The sequence below is a fragment of the Delphinus delphis genome, chromosome 1 (assembly GCF_949987515.2).
Source record: "Delphinus delphis chromosome 1, mDelDel1.2, whole genome shotgun sequence".
NCBI classification, from domain to species: domain Eukaryota; kingdom Metazoa; phylum Chordata; class Mammalia; order Artiodactyla; family Delphinidae; genus Delphinus; species Delphinus delphis.
The window spans coordinates 179,022,894-179,043,193 of NC_082683.1; the positions used below are offsets into that span (position 1 = coordinate 179,022,894).

The 20,300-nt window shown below is 37.8% G+C and overlaps 2 protein-coding genes across 3 annotated transcripts in view; one reads left to right on the top strand and one right to left on the bottom strand.

The window, feature by feature from the left end:
- ZBTB41 (zinc finger and BTB domain containing 41) overlaps positions 1 to 14,057 on the bottom strand; it is a 47,195-nt gene extending 33,138 nt beyond the window's left edge. The window contains exons 1-4 of one of the 2 annotated variants that reach the window (XM_059998786.1): positions 13,962 to 14,057; positions 12,110 to 13,349; positions 3,883 to 3,915; positions 2,909 to 2,978 (exon numbers count right to left, since the gene is read on the bottom strand). In XM_059998786.1, coding sequence (XP_059854769.1) covers positions 2,909 to 2,978; positions 3,883 to 3,915; positions 12,110 to 13,232 — 1,226 coding nt within the window. In that variant the 5' untranslated portion in view covers positions 13,233 to 13,349; positions 13,962 to 14,057. Of the gene's footprint in view, positions 1 to 2,908; positions 2,979 to 3,707; positions 3,916 to 12,109; positions 13,350 to 13,961 lie in introns of both variants that reach the window. The other variant, XM_069540145.1, reaches the window with a different exon arrangement.
- Positions 14,058 to 14,372: 315 nt separating this feature from the next.
- Positions 14,373 to 20,300, top strand: part of CRB1 (crumbs cell polarity complex component 1) — a 262,229-nt gene continuing 256,301 nt past the window's right edge. The window contains exon 1 of the mRNA XM_059998788.1: positions 14,373 to 14,878. Coding sequence (XP_059854771.1) covers positions 14,794 to 14,878 — 85 coding nt within the window. The 5' untranslated portion in view covers positions 14,373 to 14,793. The remainder of the gene's footprint in view (positions 14,879 to 20,300) is intronic.

The window sequence follows — 20,300 nt, forward strand, 5'->3', positions numbered from 1 at the left end:
AAAATTACTTTAAAAAGTTTATCTCTTGAGGTGGTCAGAAAGAATAGACACAACATTTTAAATAAATTTGGCAGACATCAGATTTAGAAAAGGGGAAGAGGAACTGCTGTACCAATATAACATGTCCTAAACACCAAGCATAACAACCACCACAATACAGCATGTACTATACACCAGGTATAACAACACAGCATCTACTGTACGCCACGTATGTAACAACATAGCATGTACTATACACCAGGTATAACAACACAGCATGTACTATACACCATGTATAACACAGCGTGTACTATACACCAGGTATAACATAGCATGTACTATAAACCAGGTATAACACAGCGTGTACTATACACCAGGTATAACACAGCGTGTACTATACACCAGGTATAACAACATAGCATGTATTATACTCCAGGTACAACAACAGCACAGCATGTACTATATAACAGGCACAATGCTAAGTAATTCATGGATTATTTTACTTAATTCTCACAATAAACCTAAGAGGTAGATATAATTGTTATCATTTTGCAGCTGAGGATGATGAAACTTAGTAAGGAGAAGAAACCATCTTATAAAGATCCAAATAATTAATAATTAACTTCAATTCCTAGAAGCTGAAATCAGAGAAATGGTGAGAATCTTGTCATGTATTGGGTTGGCCAAAAGGTTCGTTTGGTTTTTTGCGTCAGATGGCTCTAGTAGCACTTAGTTGTCTTTAACTTCATTCAAAATAATTTTGTTAACCGCAAAAAAACAAAACAAAACAAAAAATTTTGTTAGATTGTATTGTGACAGCTGTCATATCAGTGTGCATTTTTTTTAAAAAGTATCAAAGTTGGTGAATTTTTGTGTGGCCATTTTAATATTGAAGATGGAAGAAAAAAGCAACATTTTTGGCATATTACGCTTTATTATTTCAAGAAAGGTAAAAACACAGCTGAAACGCAAAGATTTGTGCAGTGTGTGGAGAAGGTGTTGTGACTGATCAAACGTGTCAAAAGTAGTTTGTGAAGTTTCGTGCTGGAGATTTCTCGCTGGACGATGCTGCACGTTGGGGTAGACCAGTTGAAGTTGATAGCGATCAAATCGAGACATTCACTAGAACAATCAATGTTATACCACGTGGGAGATAGCCGACATACTCAAAATATCCAAATCAAAGGCTGAAAATCATTTGCACCAGCTTGGTTACGCTAATTGCTTTGATGTTTGGGTTCCACATAAGTTAAGCAAAAAAAACCTTCGACCCTATTTCTGCATGCGATTCTCTACTTAAACATAACAAAAACGTTCTGTTTTTAAAACAAGTTGTGGTGGGTGATGAATAGTGGATACTGTACAATAATGCGGAACAGAAGAGATCATGGGGCAAGTGAAATGAACCACCACCAACCACACCAAAGGCCAGTCTTCATACAAAGAAGGTGATGTTGTGTATATGGTGGGTTTAGAAGCGAGTCCTCTATTATGAGCTCCTTCTGGAAAACCAAACAATTCCAAGTAGTGCTCCCAATTAGACCAACTAAAAGCAGCACTTGATGAAAAGTGTCCAGAATTAGTCAACAGAAAACACATAATCTTCCATCAGGATACCACAAGACCGCATGTTTCTTTGGTGACCAGGCAAAAAACTGTTAGAGCTTGGCTGCGAAGTTCTGATTCATCTGCTGTATTCACCAGACATTGCACCTTCGGATTTCCATTTATTTTGGTCTTTACAAAACTCTTCTAATTGAAAAAATTTCAATTCCCTGGAAGACTGTAAAAGGCACCTGGTACAGTTCTTTGCTTAAAAAGATAAAAAGTTTTGGGAAGATGGAATTATGAAGTTGCCAGAAAAATGGCTGAAGGTAGTGGAACAAAACAATGGATACATTGTTCAATAAAGTTCTTGGTGAAAATGAAAAATGCGTCTTTTATTTTTATTTAAAAACTGAAGGAACTTTTTGGCCAACCCAATATATAAGTTGAAGCCTAGGAGTAAACAAAATGATATCTGATTACTCCTTTAAACAATATTTACCTAAATAATGAAAAAGTACTTTAGGAGTTGCGGTAGAATAAAAATACGTACAAATTCTTTGCTACTCCTATCATTGTAAAATGGAGATTAATTCCACTCCCCTTATATCTTCCTAGGCTGTAGTGCCTTGTGTGACCAACAGAACATGTTAGAAGTGGTGCTCTGAGACTTCCGAGGTGAGGCCATAAGAAGCCTGAGAGCATTTACCTCGGCTTCCTGGAACAAACACACACTCACTCCTGGAGCCCAGCTGCCATGCCAGAAGGCAGTTCAAGTAGCCCCAGGAAAAGCCAGCTGTCCTTGCTGAGCTTCTAGCTGTTGACCAACACCAGGTTTCCAGCCATGTGAGTGAGGCACTTTGGAAGCAGCCCCAAACCAGACCAGATCATACAGACCATCCATCAGCTGAAAACAACTGAGTGACTTCAGCTGACACCATGTAGAACAGAAGAATTGCCTAGCAAAATCCTGCCCCCATTTACATTACTGACCCCCAAAATGATGAGATACAATGAAATGGTAATTCAAGGCCACTAAGTTTTGAGGTGGTTTGATATATAGCAACAGACAACCAGAAATGGAAGGAAAATTCTAACATTTTATATTCTGTGCAACAGTAACATCACAGTTTCAGACAACTGTAAAAACATGGTATAGTGATTACAATAAAAATAAAAACTAGGATTTCTATTTTTCAGGTCCATCATTCAAAAACTAACTCATACCAGGCTTAATTTACAAAAATATTAGGATAACACTGTATAAAAGAGAGATTCTAAAAGTGATATAAGCTAAGTTTATATTACTTTAAAATTTAATTACTTTCCCAAAAGGTCACAATACATTTAATTTGGTTTTCTACAACAAATTAAAATCTCTTACATCACATTTCCAACTTTCACTCTTAGTCTTCTTAATGGAAGTAAATTCTTGTGCATTTTCAGGATGAAATCTATAAGAAAAAAATTAAAAGGCTGTCAGGAAAAGATTATATTAGTTAAGTCAATATTCTATCTAATATGTTGACAGTGATTACAAGAATCAGGCACTGATTCCTTTCTTAAAGAGACAGGCACATTTGAGTACTTCAAGAATACAGGTATCGCTATTATTTTAATATATGAATATGTGTGCTTAAAGTTATGCAGAAATAGTCAAAGTGAAGCATAATCATACTTTACATATATTCAGGAACCTATCTATTCACAGATAATCTTCAATGCCATTCACTTGACTTGTTTTAGTCTGTATTTCAGTAAATTTAATTTCTCAAAGTTAAATATGCAATACTATACTAAATATTCTTTCTCCCACAAATTTGCATACACTAAAGACAAAGTTGAGCATGCAGAATAAGTTTCCTACAGTTCTAAAATCATATAGGTTGAAAACATACTTGCCAAAACCCAAGACAGAAAACCCAGGATAACAAAAATTCTGTATCTTAAACTTCTATAGCATAGACTATAGTTTTTGTTTCAGTATCAAAAAACTTCATCTCAATAGCAATAGTAAAAAATATGAACTAACATTTGCTGTTCTTTTCTTAATAAATTTGTAGTCTAGAAAATGTAAGCAATGAAAAAATTGGAGACAAGCACCCCATAGATGTTTTTAGCTCACTACGTATTTAAATTAGAAGGCACACTAAAGTATATTACGGAAGCAAGATAATACTTGCCTCTTAACATGCTTGGCTAAAGTCTTCTTGCTTGCATGAAGTTTATTACAATAAGGGCACTTGTGCTCCTTCTTATGAAATTCTGTTTCATTACTGTGCTTCTTTCTGTGAACAGTTAGGTTAGACTTTGTCGAATAGCGCTGGTGACAAATATCACACTCAAAGGGCTTCTCACCTGTGTGAACACGTGTGTGGCTCTCATATTTTCCTATAAAAAGACAGAAATTAAAATTAAATTCAGTACATTTACTACATAGTGACTGAAATTTGACAGTGGAATAAAATCTCCTGATTAACAGTTTATTTAGAAGCCATGAATTGAAAGGAATTTTCAGATTTGGCAGACCTTTTAAAAATATTGTAAAAGGAAATATAATATGTTATGTATCTTATATATTTTCATCTCTCTTCACAAAGAAGGTAATCTGGAAAGGGCACTACAAATCTAGTATACTCAGGAAAATTTATACTTCACTACAGTCCATTCCTACAAGACCTCTCCAACTTATAAGACATTAAGACACAAGTAAATCACCTGTACTTGACTGCATGCTTAACACTAAGCTACTAAGGCCAATATATATGGGCAGTATCAAGGGAAGTAAGAAAAGGAAAAAATGAACAGGTATGATGTACAGACATATTAATGTGAGATTTGTATTATATTCTGAATGCATATCTGAGTTCCAAACAAATGTTACAGGTATTTGCAATAGAAAGAATCAAAAAATTTTAACCCTCCTACACTGTTGGGAATGTAAATTGGTGCAGCCACTATGGAAAACAGTATGGAGGTTCCTTAAAAAAAGTAAAAATAGAGTTACCATATGATCCAGAAATCTCACTCCTGGGCATATATCCAGAAAAGACAAAAACTAATTCAAAAAGTTTCATGCACACCAATGTTCACAGCAGCACTATTTACAATAGCCAAGACCTGGAAGCAACCTAAATGTCCACTGACAGATGAATGGATAAAGAAGATGTGGTATATATATATATATATATATATATATATATATATATATATACACACACACAATGAAATATTACCCACTCATAAAAATAATGAAATATTGACATTTGCAGCAACATGGATGGACCTAGAGATTATCATAACAAGTGAAGTAAGCCAAAGACTAATATTATTCTCATTTATATGTGGAATCTAAAAAAATACAAATGAACTTATTTACAAACACAAACAGACTCACAGATATAACAAATCTATCATGGAAGAGAATCTAAAAAAAAAAAATATATATATATATATATATATCTGAATAACTTTGCTGCACACTTGAAACTAATGCAATATTATATATCAACTATAGTTCAATAAAAAGATAAAATAAAAAAAATAGAAATTTTAACACAACCTGTCCAAAGAGAAAAGTGACAATAAAAAATGAAATACAAGGATACATTTTGGCTTAAATCTTACCTATATTCCTACTTATACTAAAATTCTTTTACATCATTATTTAGAATATAAATTTCCACATTACAGAGGCAGAACAGCATCATAGGTAGGGGCACAGACCCTGGATCCAGCCACCTGGAAATGAATCCCAATTCTTTAAATTGCAGGCTATGTGACCTTGGACAAGTAACCTTTCTAAGCCTCAAATCTTTCTCATCTGAAAAAATAATAATGGAATAATAGATTTACCTCAGAGGACTGTTGTAATAATACATAAATACACATAAAACATTTATAACTGTGTCAACCCATTATAAGCTATCAATTAATGTTGGCCATTATTATTAACCTGTAATCAAGTTGTGAATGTGCACATCTACTAGCTTAAAATAGAAATCTCAATTAAGGATACCTCTGAGTGAAAGGCAACAAAAATAAGAAAAAAATACTATCAATATGAAGAGTAATTTTCAATGAAAAGCTTAGCTTTGCTTTGTCCTAAAAAAAAAAAAAGTATAAATTTTTCTTCAGGCTAAAGCTAACATGAAAGTACAGCATTTCATCCATATACTTTTAAAAAATATATAAAACATAAATATATCATGGAGATTACATAAAACCCAAAATATTCAAAGGCCACTAAGGACAAAAGATAATCATAATTATTCGTCTACTTAGTAAATACATTCATCAATTTATTACATGTATCTAAATATGATTATATTTAATAAACACAGTATATTATCTAAAAGTTAACTGCACTGCACTTACATAAGCATATTGAGGAAAGGGAACCAAGGTATTTTTTTTAAGGTGGGGGGAAGGATGACAATCATAAGCAAAGTAAAACAAAAGTATGATAAAAATCCAGTAGGTATTTAGGTACTGACCATATGATGATGATCTATGCATCTTTTACATGCATGTAGTCAGGAAACTCAGCCAATGTTTGGGCACCTACTAAATTAGCTGTGTGATCTTAATCAAGCCAGTAATTTAACCTCTGTCTACTTGCGTTATTAACACTTCATGGGGCTGTGGGAAGTAAACAAATTAATATATACGCGACACTTAAAACATCCTAGCACATAGTAAGCATTAGTAACTATTAGTCATCATCATCATTATTATTATTATTATTAGGATTACTGGCCACAGGACGGGCACATAGATCTATCTCAAGTATAAATATGCATACACCTGGTTTATGAATATGTTATAACAGATCAAACTGGAGTTTCAGCTCTCTGAAAATACTGTAAGAACTTGACTTTGTCCCCTGGCCATTGCTAAAAACGCCTAGTATCTCCTCAGTTCTCCCTCTGCCACTGCCGGGGCATGACCGCATTGATACATGTATACACACCGGAGCACCACCGGTTCCCCTGCTGTGGTCAAGGGATCAGAGCTAATATGGGGCTTGCCTGGGGGAGAGGCGTGCTTGTGTGTCCCAAGGCGAAATCTTTCCACAGACATCACAAATAACAGGTAGGTTCTCAAAAACAAGAGTTGAGCTACATTATGGCTTAGATCAGTGTTTCACAAACTAAAAATCATGTGTCAATAAAATCAATTCTGTGGGTTATGATGATTAGCACTGGGGGGAAAAAAGGAACAGAACAAAGCAGAAAATATCAGAGTGCATTCACTCTAGATTCAAGCAATTATTTTGCTTCAGTGCATGTATGAGCACATATATATATATATACATATATATGTATTAGCATAATAATATATGTATTTCTGATCTTGAACCATCCCCCCCAAAAAAGTTGGAAAAGCACTGATTTTTATTACTTTTTGCAGGGTATAACCAGACCAATACTGCTATAACATAACTTCTTTGGGGAAATGTTTTCTGAGTTGATTTTAATCTTTCTCTATTATAATATGGCATGCTTGTATTGGATTCCTTAATATTTGTTACACATCTACTGGATATGAGAAAAGGTACAGAATCCAAACATCAGTATGTACTAATAACCCACAATTCTAATTTGGCAAAGGTAGGGGTCATTTTATGGAATTAAAAAAAAATGTTTTCCTTGATTGTGAAAGTGTTCACATTTTTCATAAACTTGCTTTTTAAATTATGGAAATGAATCAAGAGTACACAGTATGAGTTTAAGTGACTAAGTTACAAGTGATTTTTGGAACAGGACCATTCTTACCTGGGGATTGACTGCTTGCTTAGCACTGACTCTCAGGACTGAAGGCTAACTTATCAACCCCCTACCACTCAAGTCTCCTGATTTTTTACACCCAAGTGAACAGGAAGAGCAACTTAATAAAAATCTTAAATTATAAGAAAACTCTTAACCAAAACTTTTATTTTCTATGAAAATGCCTTTGCTGGAAAGATCAATTAGTAGAATTTTCCGTTTATTTGTAGTCAAGAAATTCTTGCTTGCAAATAAAAATTAAGTTATATGTAGTTGAATATTAAAGAAATCAAGTGGCAGTTAAATTAAAAATCAAAACCACTTTTGATTGTTAAACTTCCATTTGCCTACAGACCAGTAGACTTAACCAAAACACAAAAAGAAACAAATAAAATCATTTAAAAATAAATTCAGCAAAGTCCAAAGAGACCAACAAAAATACATAAATTTGAATAATTCATTATAACATTTAGAACCTCTAAAGTAAAAACACATTTTTGTTATGTTATTAATTCAAATTTAATGCACAGAGGCATTGCAGGACCTGTTATCTGCATGGATTTGAATTTCTGACCAACAGAAGAGACAGAACTTCTGAGGGAACGCTGAACTCCAAAGTCAGATAAATGTTCAAAGAAATCCCATGCTTAAATCAATTGGTAGGGATGTGTGGGGGTTCTCCTCAGCATAAACACAATCTACACATATATCTGTTTATTTTCTTATGGGGTGGGGGGAATTCAATAATAATGTATAAATCAAATGTTCACTTCAAAGTTATCAAATAAAAAAAAAACCCTCAGTATTCTTTCACAGAACACTAAACTATGCCCCACCATTCTTAATCACCAACAGAAAACAAATAATATTAAGAAATTTCATCCACAGCATTTTTCTGACTGAATCCCAGTATGAATTGTGTCCCAAATCAGGACACACAAAATAAAGATATTTTCACATAACAAAACCTGACCCTGTGCTTCACTCCATATGGGTCATGCAAAATTATTATCAGATTTCGTATGGAGGTTTTACAAAGAGAAACATCACCAAATTAGCTCATTATATCTCATATGCCAAATCTTAAATTAACCTTGAATTTATTCATTTGGCATACCCTAAAAAATATTTAACTAAAATATTTAACATTAAGGTAGAGAATTATGCTACTGTCATTACTCTTTTCTATTCAGAACCAAGCAGAATCTGTCAGGATGGTCTACACAGTCACATTTTTTTTTTTTAAGTTTTTAAACATTTTCTACCTCTAGAAAAGATTAAATTTAATCTAAGGAAAGATTTTAGTTCCCAGTAGGAACGACAAAAAAGATAAATTATCCAAATTTTTTCTCTCACCCCCATCTGTCATCTTCTCACCATTTTTGCCTTTTCACCAGCTAGGTTTTCGGTACAAGGGGAAAGGTCAAAGGACTCTTATTTTGCATGAGAATAGGCTGAAAGGAGGACAGCTGGGAGCCTAAGGAAAAAATACAACTGGATCAGTCTGAGCAACTATTAAGCACGTCAAAAAAGATAAAAGATCCAAAGTGCTGGAATCAAATTACTAAACTACATACTGTGGAGCTAACGGTTCCAGCAGAACATCTCAGAGCTTATTAATTCTCTCTCCTAAACCCACTCTGAGACAGCAAGTTAAAGACTTCTTACAAGTCCAAAGTCAGAGTCAACCTTTCACCTTAGTTCCATTAAACAAGAGCTTACTGAAAACTTATTATCTGAAATAACCTGGGGTATCATGAAGGATACTAATCAAAAGTAACATACAAAACCTTCACGCTCACAATCTAATGATATAGGGAAATAACAATCAAAATTCTAGGTGGAATCCTATGAAAGGATTAAAATCCTATGAAAGGAATGTGGGTGATATGAGGATTACTGGAAAGTAGCCCTTGAACTGTTTTATTTTAAGAATAAAGAGGACTTCTGATAGGGATGATAAAGGAGGACATTTAAGAAACACAGGTCTTCTCCATCTGCATATTCTTTTCACTCTATCCATCACCAGTCCACTGAAGCCTATATTCAGGGCACCTCTGATCTACTCCTGTCCCACATCCAGTTCCCAATGCTGCTCATCTGCCTGGTCCAAGCCTGCAACACCTCCAACTTCCTTCTCATCACTGAAGCCAGAGTATCTTTCTAAAACTCCTATGGCCGTCATTTCCTTTGTCAAAGTTTTCTCAACTTTCTATCACTTATTGGATAAAAACTCCTCTGTACTGCATACAAACCACTCAAAACTTGACCTCTGCTTACTTGCCAATCCTCACCTCTTGTCATTTTCATTATGCCTCCTTGCCCACCCCGAAATCACCCTGCCTTTAGCAATTTCCAGAAACAGCTACCTCCATGTCTTTGCAGCTGTGGTCCTTCTGCCTTGTAAGTTCCTCCCTATTCTTTAGGTCTGAGCTCAAATGCTACCTGCTCCGTGAAATCTTTCCTAATTCCTATAAGCCTCTGTATTTGTCCTGATAAGATGATCTTATTGTAATATAATTGTATTTGTGCATGTACTCATTAACCTCTAAGATTCTTAAGGACAGAGAATATATCATTTCATATTTATTTGGCATAGTAGAGACACTCAAAAACTGCATTAATGATCAATAAGAGAAGCTAGCATTCCCTCCACACCTAAATTTCACACGATATTTTAAGTGATTCACAAGGACTATCCCATTTAATCCTCATAGTAACCCCCATGAGAAGGTACCATTAGCATCAGCCCACTCTATCTGTGAGGAAACAAAAGTACACACACAGGTTAAGCAACTCACATAAGACCTGGATTCAAAAATGCAGGCAGTCTGACATCACCACAGCTCATACTTTGTAACCAATATGATAAAATCACAATCTCAATCTCTTGCTTGCTCTCTTTCTCTGTACTGGGGAAAAGCCAGCAAGCCCCAACGAAGCTAAGCAAGAGAGGGGCTCAATAAGAGGGGTATAATGTAAAATACATCCAGGAAGGAGGCTGGAAATAAGCTGACAATGTGCCTTACTGATTCCCACAATTATCTGATTATCTGAACTGAATTTGGTTAAAAAAGCTGCAAAACGCCTTCTTCTTAGTACATTAGGACCTTGACCTTGAGCACTCTTTCCCCAAATAGTGTGCACAGAACTCTACTTTCCTGGGAGTTTCCAAGGAAAACTCCAAAAGTGTCTAGTGGTAAAATTATTTGAGGAAATGCCAGGTTAAGTAAAATGAACGGGTTTCTTTACTAAAGAATTTGAGAGCATTAATACAGATAGATGAGTATAGTTATCCCCGTCTTACCTGAACACAGAACCCCTTGCTCATAACATATCTCACGGGCCTAGTTAGTGTTCGATAGGACAGTTTGAGGTCTACAATGCCATTTGCAAACTGACCCCTGCCCACACACCTCAAGTCAAATTAGGTCAAATTAAGGTGTAATACAGGAAGCATGTGCTAAGAATACAAAGTCTAAAAAAGAGACTCAACTGGAAAGATGAAATGTTGTCAGGTATCTCAATCCAAAAATGTTGTTCTCGTCTCTATACCCCTCACAGCATCTGTTCACAGCTCTTCAAGAGCATTTACCAACCTGAGTTTAACACGCTACTTGTATCCGCACACTTTTCCAACTGACCTACTCAAAAAAAGTTGTTTTATTCATTTGTATAGAAACTTAAACACAGTAAAAATAACAATAAATAATTATTAAATTGGATTGTCAAAAGCATTCTGATTTAGAAAAAAATATTCAAAGGCATAAGAAAAAGCAAAAAGAGGTTACCACTGCTATGCCATAGTTTATACTATCGAATATTTTGAGAGCAAATAATTACCAATGCCTATGTAAATGCAAATGTAACCAATTTTCACCTATGCCAATAACAAGTAACTCAACACTCCAAGACACATTGGGATATATTAAACTGTATAAGTAATTTTACAAGGTCAAATTACGCTTATCTCTTCTTTTTATCATTCTATGCAGTTGAACATATTTCCCAATTTCATAACTTTGATTTATATGTAAATAGCTGAACTGCTGCAATTTAAAATTTCACATTAGAAAGTCCATATAAGACACCTCCAAAAATTATTTTACTAGCAAATATTAGATCTCTTGAAAGTAAATATTCACTGATAAAATTTTAACTTAAGGTTAGAGACATTTCCTATATAGGCTTTTTTAATAAAGAAAAAGTTGATATATTCATTATTATAATAACCCAAGAATACTATTAGGATACTTCCTGAAGTCTCTGTCTACAGAATGAAATTACATTTAGCACAGTTTTATTCCTAACTATGTATTAGAATAATCTGAAACATCCCAATTCTAAACAGTACTGGATACTGGAAAAGTGACTGTATTTATGACTCACATTATTACCATGCTCAAGGGGAAATAGTATACAAATTATTAAATTACATCTAACATAACCTAACTCAATTTTCTATAATGACTCAAAAATATCAGTTACCTATGAAATTAAATTAGCATATAAATCAAAGCTCTACATTCGTAATTATTGATACTCTGGAATTTTTCACACTAAATACAGGAACTAATGATCTGTCACCTACTGCCACGACATGAGGAAGAGAAAATAAAGGGTAATATAAATACTTAATTCCTGAATCACAACAAACCCATAATAACAGGATAAAATATGTATCAAAAATCAAATATCCTCCCTACTTAAGTTTTCTTTTTAAAAGTTACTTTCAAAGTTTAGCTTCCAACTATCACCTTTAAAATACCCATGAAAAGTAAGTTATGAGAGACAGGAAACAAGCTTTCTTTTCTTACCTATGCGGTCAAATGTCTTATCGCATTTGGGACATTGCAATATTTTTTTGTTACTGTTCTGAATGACTACAGGGGTTAATCCCTCATGAATGCTTCCGACAGAATCACCAGCCTCAGCCTCCTCTTCTGCATCATTGGGATCCTTTTCACTGTGCTCTTCAATGTCAGAGTATTCATCTGACATTTCCTCCTCTAGCTCATCCTCTTCAGCATTACATTCACTGCCGGGATCCTCAGAATCATTTCTATCTGACTTTTCCTTATCAAAACTGTCTTGATTCAAATTGTCTGACCCATCACCACTTTCTTGTTCATCATCACTAGTGTCATCAAACTTAACAGGGCACTTCCGATTCCGTTTTGATCTCCTTGTGGAAAAACTTCTCTCCAGCATTTTTAACCCATGCTTTTTCCCTAATAAAAGGGATCTATGGGTTTTCGCCAAATGATTCTCTAAAGACTTCTTATAACAAAAATGTCTGCTACAGAATTTACACTGATGATTACTCGACAGTCTTCCAGTTAACTCACTTAGTGTTTCTTCTGGTGACGATTTTTCAGTTAGCTCAGACTGAAAAGTGGCAACATTTTCGTTATTTAGCAGCTTAACTGCATCTATAATATCCAGGAATTTTGCAGCCTCTAAAACAAGTGGGATTTCATATTTGTACACAAAAAATTCTGATGTGTAAAGAAATTCAAGCAAATGCTGAAAAACGGAGTGAGTTACGTGATCCAGGGTGACAACATCCGTGCTTGGATTTTTGCTCAAACACGCATGAAAATAACTACTGCCAACAGCAACGACGACTTTGTGCGCGCTAAATTCTTTTCCTTCTACTATGATAAGTAAGTCACAGAAAGATGGCTGCTTCTGCCTATCATCATTTAAATACTTCAGCAAGTTCTTATTGTACTGCAAAGAACTCAGAAGTTTTCTCTGATCCGGAGAGGGAGGAAGTTCCTGGTAACAGCGAAGAGCTTCGGGAGCTGGTCTTTCCGTGGAATGAGTGTAGGTTACTTGCTCACACTCCACTGCAACATTTCCTTCCGAAGAATCTTTACGGTAGCCTAGATGGATCTTCTCGTCAAGATGTGAAGTAACCTTTCTCCTTTTCTTCATTGCAGTACAACGGTATCAGAACAAGAAACTTCATAAGTGTCTTGAGGGATTTATAAAGGAAAACTAGATTGTCTTGGATCACAGCTTCTGGAGGGGCGTGCCCGAGGGTTGCATGGTCTGCGAAAAGAGTTATGAACCATGAAAAATAACTGCATGGCCAAGCGATCCTAAATCCTTCGCGGCATTGTAAACAAATCCTTCCTAAACGAAAACTAAATTATGATAAAGTCACCGCTTCCACTCATTTGTGGCTGAGATTTTAGGGCGGAGAACAAGGAGGGCCGGGTTAGAAAACACAGCCAACAAAAGAATTTTAAAGGAGGCAGAGCACACCTTGCAGGCCCGATTCCCGAACCGGGTAGGGGAAAGTGGGGCAGAAGGGGAGGCTCCGCGGAGCGCGCCGTGGGTGCAGGTCGAGGCGGCCACCTTCGCGGTGCAGGGGCGCCGGGACAGTGACAACCAGGCCGTCGCGGCCGCGGAACCCACGTCCCCCATTAATACGCTTCCCAGGGGCGGCTAGGCGCACCTCCTCGGGGCCGGCGAGCGTCCAAATGCTGGAGGCGCCCGGCGGGACGGCCCCGGGAGGCGCGGAGAGGAGAGCGGGTCACCCGGGGGACGGCCGCCGGAGCAGAGCCTCCTCAGGCCCCGCCGGGTGGAGATCGCGCCGCCGAGGGCGCCCCCGCCGCCCGCCAACCCGCTCCCCGCGCAGACGCCCCGCGCGTCCATTACCGGGAACCCAGGGCTACCCGTTGGCTCCCGGCCGCTGAGCTCCACTCCGGGCGCGCTCGCTCTGGCGCCGACCCACTTCCGGGTTCAGCCCCCGGCCCCGCCCGCCCTTCCCCTCTTGACGCCCTGCCGCCGCCGCCGCAGCCACCGAGCACGTCAACCGCGCGCGCAGCCTCTCGGCCGCCAGACACCCCAGCGCGCGACCCTGCGCCGGCAATGCGCATGTGCGCGCACCCTCCCTACGCATGCTCCGTGAGGCCCCCAGCCACCCTCGCGGCGACCCCAGCGACTTCAGGAGTCCGTTAGTCCGGGTTTTCGCGGCAGTCCGGTGGCCGCTGTGACTGAGCCAGTCGGGGTCTCGCCGGCAGCCAGGCGGGGACCGGCGGAGGGGAAGATGAGGCGGAGTTTCGTAGGGGTGGGCGGAGGCAGCATGCCGCGAGCGGACCGCGTCCTCATGGCTTGTGGCCGGTTGCGGCAGCCCCTCAGCGGAGGGCGAAGCCGTCTCCACAAACGCTGCCCTGCGTCTGAAGAACCCAGCCGGACGCAGCTAACGCAGTTGCACCTAGAATTCATTTTTAACTTTTTATTGTCCACAGAAAACACTGAAAAATGTACATACAAGTATACAGCTGGCAGGACAGGAAAGAAAGCCGAAACAAAAAGAAAAGAAAAAGGTCCACAAGGATAACTTTTGGAGCCAAGATTGTGCGTTTCTAACACAGTCGCAGGTGGTGCTGGTATTGCTGCTCTGAGGACCACATGTTTAGTAGCGAGGTCCTAGGCTTGTGACTTTACAGACACGAGGAAAATAAGGCAGAGGCTGAAGCCAAATAGGATGGGTGACCAGGTTGGTGAACCCATGTCCGAGTCCCCTGTGGATGGAAGAGTTACAGAAAAGTTATCGCTGACACTTGTTAACGGTAAGGCAAACTTTATTCAGGGCGTCTACTACAGTGGGGTTTTGTACTAGGTCAGAGAGATTGGGCGCAATTCCAGACAAGGGAAGGTGGGAATTTGTAGCCCAGGAGCCGGCTGGGCGTGGCTGGCATGTCCGTGAACAGAAAACGGCTAAGAGAAAACAAGAGGGGTAAGGGGGGCGGAGTGGGGGCCGGATTCTGGCTAAACTGACCTGACAAGGGTTCTTGCGGGAGGCAGGTGGGATGATCAGACAGGGCTCGAGGAGGAGGAGGAACCAGATGTCAGATATTAAGGGTGGGAGATTCTGGCTAAACTGAGGAATGCAGGAACCTTGCTAAAACTGAGGAATGCATAGACAAATAACAGAAGTTCAAAAGTCAGAGGAGCCTAATTGAGAAAGGAGTTTAGGGCCACCTGATTAAAATTTGGTGAAGGAGAGAATCTTTGTTAGACCTAATCCAATCAGTTGAACGTCTTTACCGAGGAAGCTATTCGCCTCGAGAGCATAGAAACTCAGCCTGATTCCCTGAAGTATTTGGACTCAAGGCTGGAACAGCAATTCTTACCCGAGTTTCCAGCCTGCAGTCCTGCCCTATGGATTTTAGACTTATAAGCCCTCAGAATCAATCATGCAAGCCAGTTCCTTAGAATATCTGTCTATCCTCTATCTATCTATCCAGATAGATAGAACCAAACAAATGTTGGTTCTGTTTCTCTGGAGAACCCTCGCTCATACACCAGCAATGAACAGGAAGAAAATAAAATTGAAAAAATCATGCCTTTATGTTTTCCTCGATCGTATAGCACCAACATCCATGCCCCTAAGGTGTCAGAGGTCTTTGTCAGAGGAAGTAGCAGTGGGGCGGGGGGGGCCGAAAAGGAAAGCGCAGGGGCAGAAAGCCAAGACAGAAAGGAAATCTACACTCTTCAGAATCTCTTTCCTGTGTCTTCCTTTTGCTGATCTGTCATGGTCTTAATTCAGCATCCTTTAGCAGGCTGTTTCACAAATTTATTTCTGAAAATGAAAATGTTTTTCTTCATTTATTTGTTGAATATCCATTAAACAACCACTCTGTACCAGGCATGTAACATTTTAAATAAACTTAGTCATAAAAGATGTTACTTGATGGCATCAGAGGTATAAAATACCTGGGAATGAATCTAATGAGTTATGTTCAAGACCTCTACACACAATTCTCTACAACAGGGCTGACAAAATTTTCTGTAAAGGACCAGATATGAAATATTTTAGGTTTGTGAGCTACGGGTAGTATCTTTTCCATTTTATTCTTCATTTTTATGACAACCCTTTAAAATGTAAAAATTATTCTTATCTCATGGACCATACAAAAAACAAGCCATGAGCTGATTTTGGCCTGTGGGCCATTGTTTTCTGAGAACTCCCCCTAAAACCCAACTCAGGGAAATTAAAGAAAACATTGAAGAAATATGTCATATTCATAGATTGGAAGAATCAATATTGTAAAGATGTCAGTTGTCCTCAAATTGATCTGTAGATTTAAAGACATCAATGTATTGGACTTAATCAGTATTGAAAACTTCTGTTTTTCAAAACCAATTAGGAAAATCAAAAGGCAAGCCAAAGATTAGGAGAAGATATTTGAGAAACATATGCCCCCAAAATAAAACGGACTCTTGCAACTAATGAGAAGGAAAAAAATATGTAAAATGAGCAAAATATTAGAACAGACATTTCATGAAAGAAGTACATGAAAGATCTTATCTTTAAATTGCATCTTAAAGGAGATGCTAATTAAAACCACACTGAGATACATCCCTGAGCATAACTAAACTTATAAAGACTGACAGTGTCAAGTGTTGATAAAGATGCAGATCAACTGGAAATCTCATTCACTTCTTTTTTTTTTTTAATTTTTATTTATTTATTTATTATTGGCTGCTTTGGGTCTTTGTTGCTGCACGCGCGCTTTCTCTAGTTGCGGCGAGCGGGGGCTACTCTTCGTTGCGGTGTGCCAGCTTCTAATTGCGGTGGCTTCTCTTGTTGTGGAGCATGGACTCTAGGTGCTCAAGCTCCAGTAATTGTGGCACACGGGCTTCAGGAGTTGTGGCATGCAGGCTCAGTAGTTGTGGCTCGCAGGCTCTAGAGCGCAGGCTCAGTAGGTGTGGTGCACGGGCTTAGTTGCTCCGCGGCATGTGAGATGTTCCCGGACCAGGGATCGAACCTGTGTCCTCTGCATTGGCAGGCGGATTCTTAACCATCACGCCACCAGGGAAGTCCCTCATTCACTTCTTATTGGAATACAAGCACTTTAGAAAATAGTTGAGCAATTTCATAAAATTACACATATACAAGCTAGCCATTCCATTTTTTTAATAATAAATTATTTATTTATTTTTGGCTGTGTTGGGTCTTCGTTGCTGTGCGCAGCTTTCGCTAGTTGCGGCGAGCGGGGGCTACTCTTTGTTGTGGTGCGTGGGCTTCTTATTGCATTGGCTTGTTGCAGAGCACGGGCTCTAGGCATGTGGGCTTCAGTAGTTGTGGCATGCGGGCTCGGTAGCTGTGGCTCGTGGACTCTAGAGCGCAGGCTCAGTAGCTGTGGCGCTCAGGCTTAGTTGCTCCGTGGCATGTGGGATCTTCCCGGACAAGAGCACAAACCCGTGTCCCCTGCATTGGCAGGCAGATTCTTAACCACTGCACCACCAGGGAAGCCGTAGCCATTCCGTCATTATTCAAGAGAAACCAAAGCATTATATCCACACAGTCTTATATACAAAATTTTATAGCAGCTTTCCTTGTGATAGCCCAAAATTGGGATCAACCTAAATGTCCAACAACAGGTGAATGGAAAAACAAATATATAGAATACTATTACTTAACAATAAGAAGGAACAAACTAATGCCAAAGGCAACAACATAGATGAGTCTCAAAATAACTTGAATAAAAAACAAAATGAGTATATTCTACATGATTCCATTTATCAAATGTCTAGAAACTGCAGATTAAAATGACAGTTTGTTGCTTAGTCACAATGGGTGGCATCAGAGTTTGTGATAAATTAAAAAAGGGCACAAGAAAATTTTAATTATTTTGATTGTAGTGATGGTTTCACTAGTGTATACATACATCATAACTGATCAAATTATTTACTTGAAATGCATGCAGAATATTGCATGACAGTCAATCTTAAAGTCATAAAAAAAAGAATGTCACACAGACACTTGAACAGGTACATACAATGAAACAATAGAAAAATCGAAATTCCAGAGCTTCAAATTCACAGGTTAATTTACTATATAAAAAGGTAAAATTTCAAGTCTGTGACATAAAGATATAATATCCAATAAATGAAGATAGATAAAGAGGTGGCATCAGAAATAAAAGTAAGTTGTATATAACCTCAGTGAATCAAGATAAATCCCAAATGGATCAAAAATTTAAATGTAAAAACTGAAACCATAAAAGAACTATAACAAAACACAAACTTCTAAATAACAGTAAAATGGTGAAGGTCTCTCTCACCACGAATCAAAATTCAGAAGCAATTAGGGAAACAAATTGTTAAATCAACCATATAAACTTAAAAATTTTTTTGCATGGAGGAATTCCAGTATCAGCAATGGTGAATTAAGTAGCTGGAACCAATTCTGCTGTGAACAGCTAGGACAAAATGTTTTTTTAACAAAAGCTACTGTTTTGGATGCATGGCATAGCTACCAGGGTTATGTGTGAGGAATTGTGAGGGCCTGGTCTGCAAGAAAAAGAGGCTCAAAGAGGTGATCTGGCTTTGGGAGGCGGGGGCTTCTCCCTAAAGGCAGTTACTGACTGGAAAGAAGCAACTGAGAGGCTGATAAAATGATTAGATCCTTGACAGACTCATGAGGCAGGGAGACAAACATTGAAATTTAAGGACCCGGAGAAAGGAAGGGCCCTAATAAACACCCTGTGTTTTCAGCTGGGACTCTGAAAGGCCTAACCTATGAGTAAGAACGTACTAGAAATAGACCACCCATCACAGCGCTGAAGCCCTTACATTTTTACTCCTTTGAGAAAGACAATCAGGAATTGCTTCTTCTCTTAGTCTCTCTGCCTGCCAGGAGCAAAACCAAATGCTGTCTTGATTAAGGTGATGTCATCCAGACTCTTAACTTGTTAATTTTTAATATAAAATAGCCAGCATTGAATCAAACACCCACACACACAGAGGATATTTCCAAAAAAGTAAAAGACAGACAAAACAGATCCAGAGGAGATCAAGAAAATGAAGTTATTGGACCAATACAACAACAAATAAACTATGAGTAATATGTTCAAGGAATTGACAGAATATTGAAAATGGAAATGAAATAGAAATTCTAGAACAGGAAAATATGATAGGTGAAATTAAAAAGAATGGATGTGTGTAAACTAAGATTAGAAAGAGCTGAAGAGAAACTATTGAACTAAAAGATAAATCAGAAGAAATATCCAAAATAAAACACAGAAAGCAGGTATGGGTAATACAGAAAAGAGGAAAAAGAAATATGTAGAACACATAAAACACCAAGCACAAATCTTAATAGAACTGCAGCAGCAGGAGAGGAGAATGACAATGAGGAAGAGGCAGTATTTTAAAAGACAATAGCTGAGAATTTCCCATCGATGAGAGACATCAAGCCAGAGATTCAAGAAATACTAGGAACTCCAAAAGCAGGATGAGTTCAAAGAAAAGTAAAATTGGGCATGTCATAGTAAAACTGCTGAAAATTGGAGATAGGAAAAAATTTTTAAAAGCATGCATAGGGAAAAAAAGTATTGGCATTAGAGGAGCAAAATTAGACCAAGAGCTGACTACCCAATGGAAGCCTAGGAGGCCAAAAGACATCTTAATGATATCTTAATGACGCTCAAAAAAGGTAACTGCTGAGCTAGAACAAATCCTTCAAATGAGAGCAAGATAAAAAGTAGTTGAAATAAGCCAATCTTGAGAGAATTCACTAACTACAGACTCAGAGTTCCAGAAATACCAAATGGAGACTTTTAGGCAAAGGGAAAAATCACAGATGGAAGCAGTGTAGTGAAGGAAAGAGTAAAGAATAACATGAATAAATGCAAATTGACTGTGAAAATAATAATAAAATGACTGTGGGATTAACAAAATAATAACATAAAACACAAGATATATTGAATTAAGAATTTCTAAGGTCCTGTGCTGTCCAGCATGTGTTAAAAGTTCTAATTTATATATAACTTTATTAACTCAAGGATGTTTGTTACAACCTCTGGAGTAACTACTAAAATCAAAATTAAACAAATGTTTAATAAATAGGCTCATAGAGGTGGGGAAATTGAACACTGAAGAATCAAGATGAAGAAAAGAAAGTAGAGAAAAAGAAACAGCATTTGAAACAAATAGAAAAATATAATAAGATGGTAGATTTAAAACCAAATGTAATAATTAATT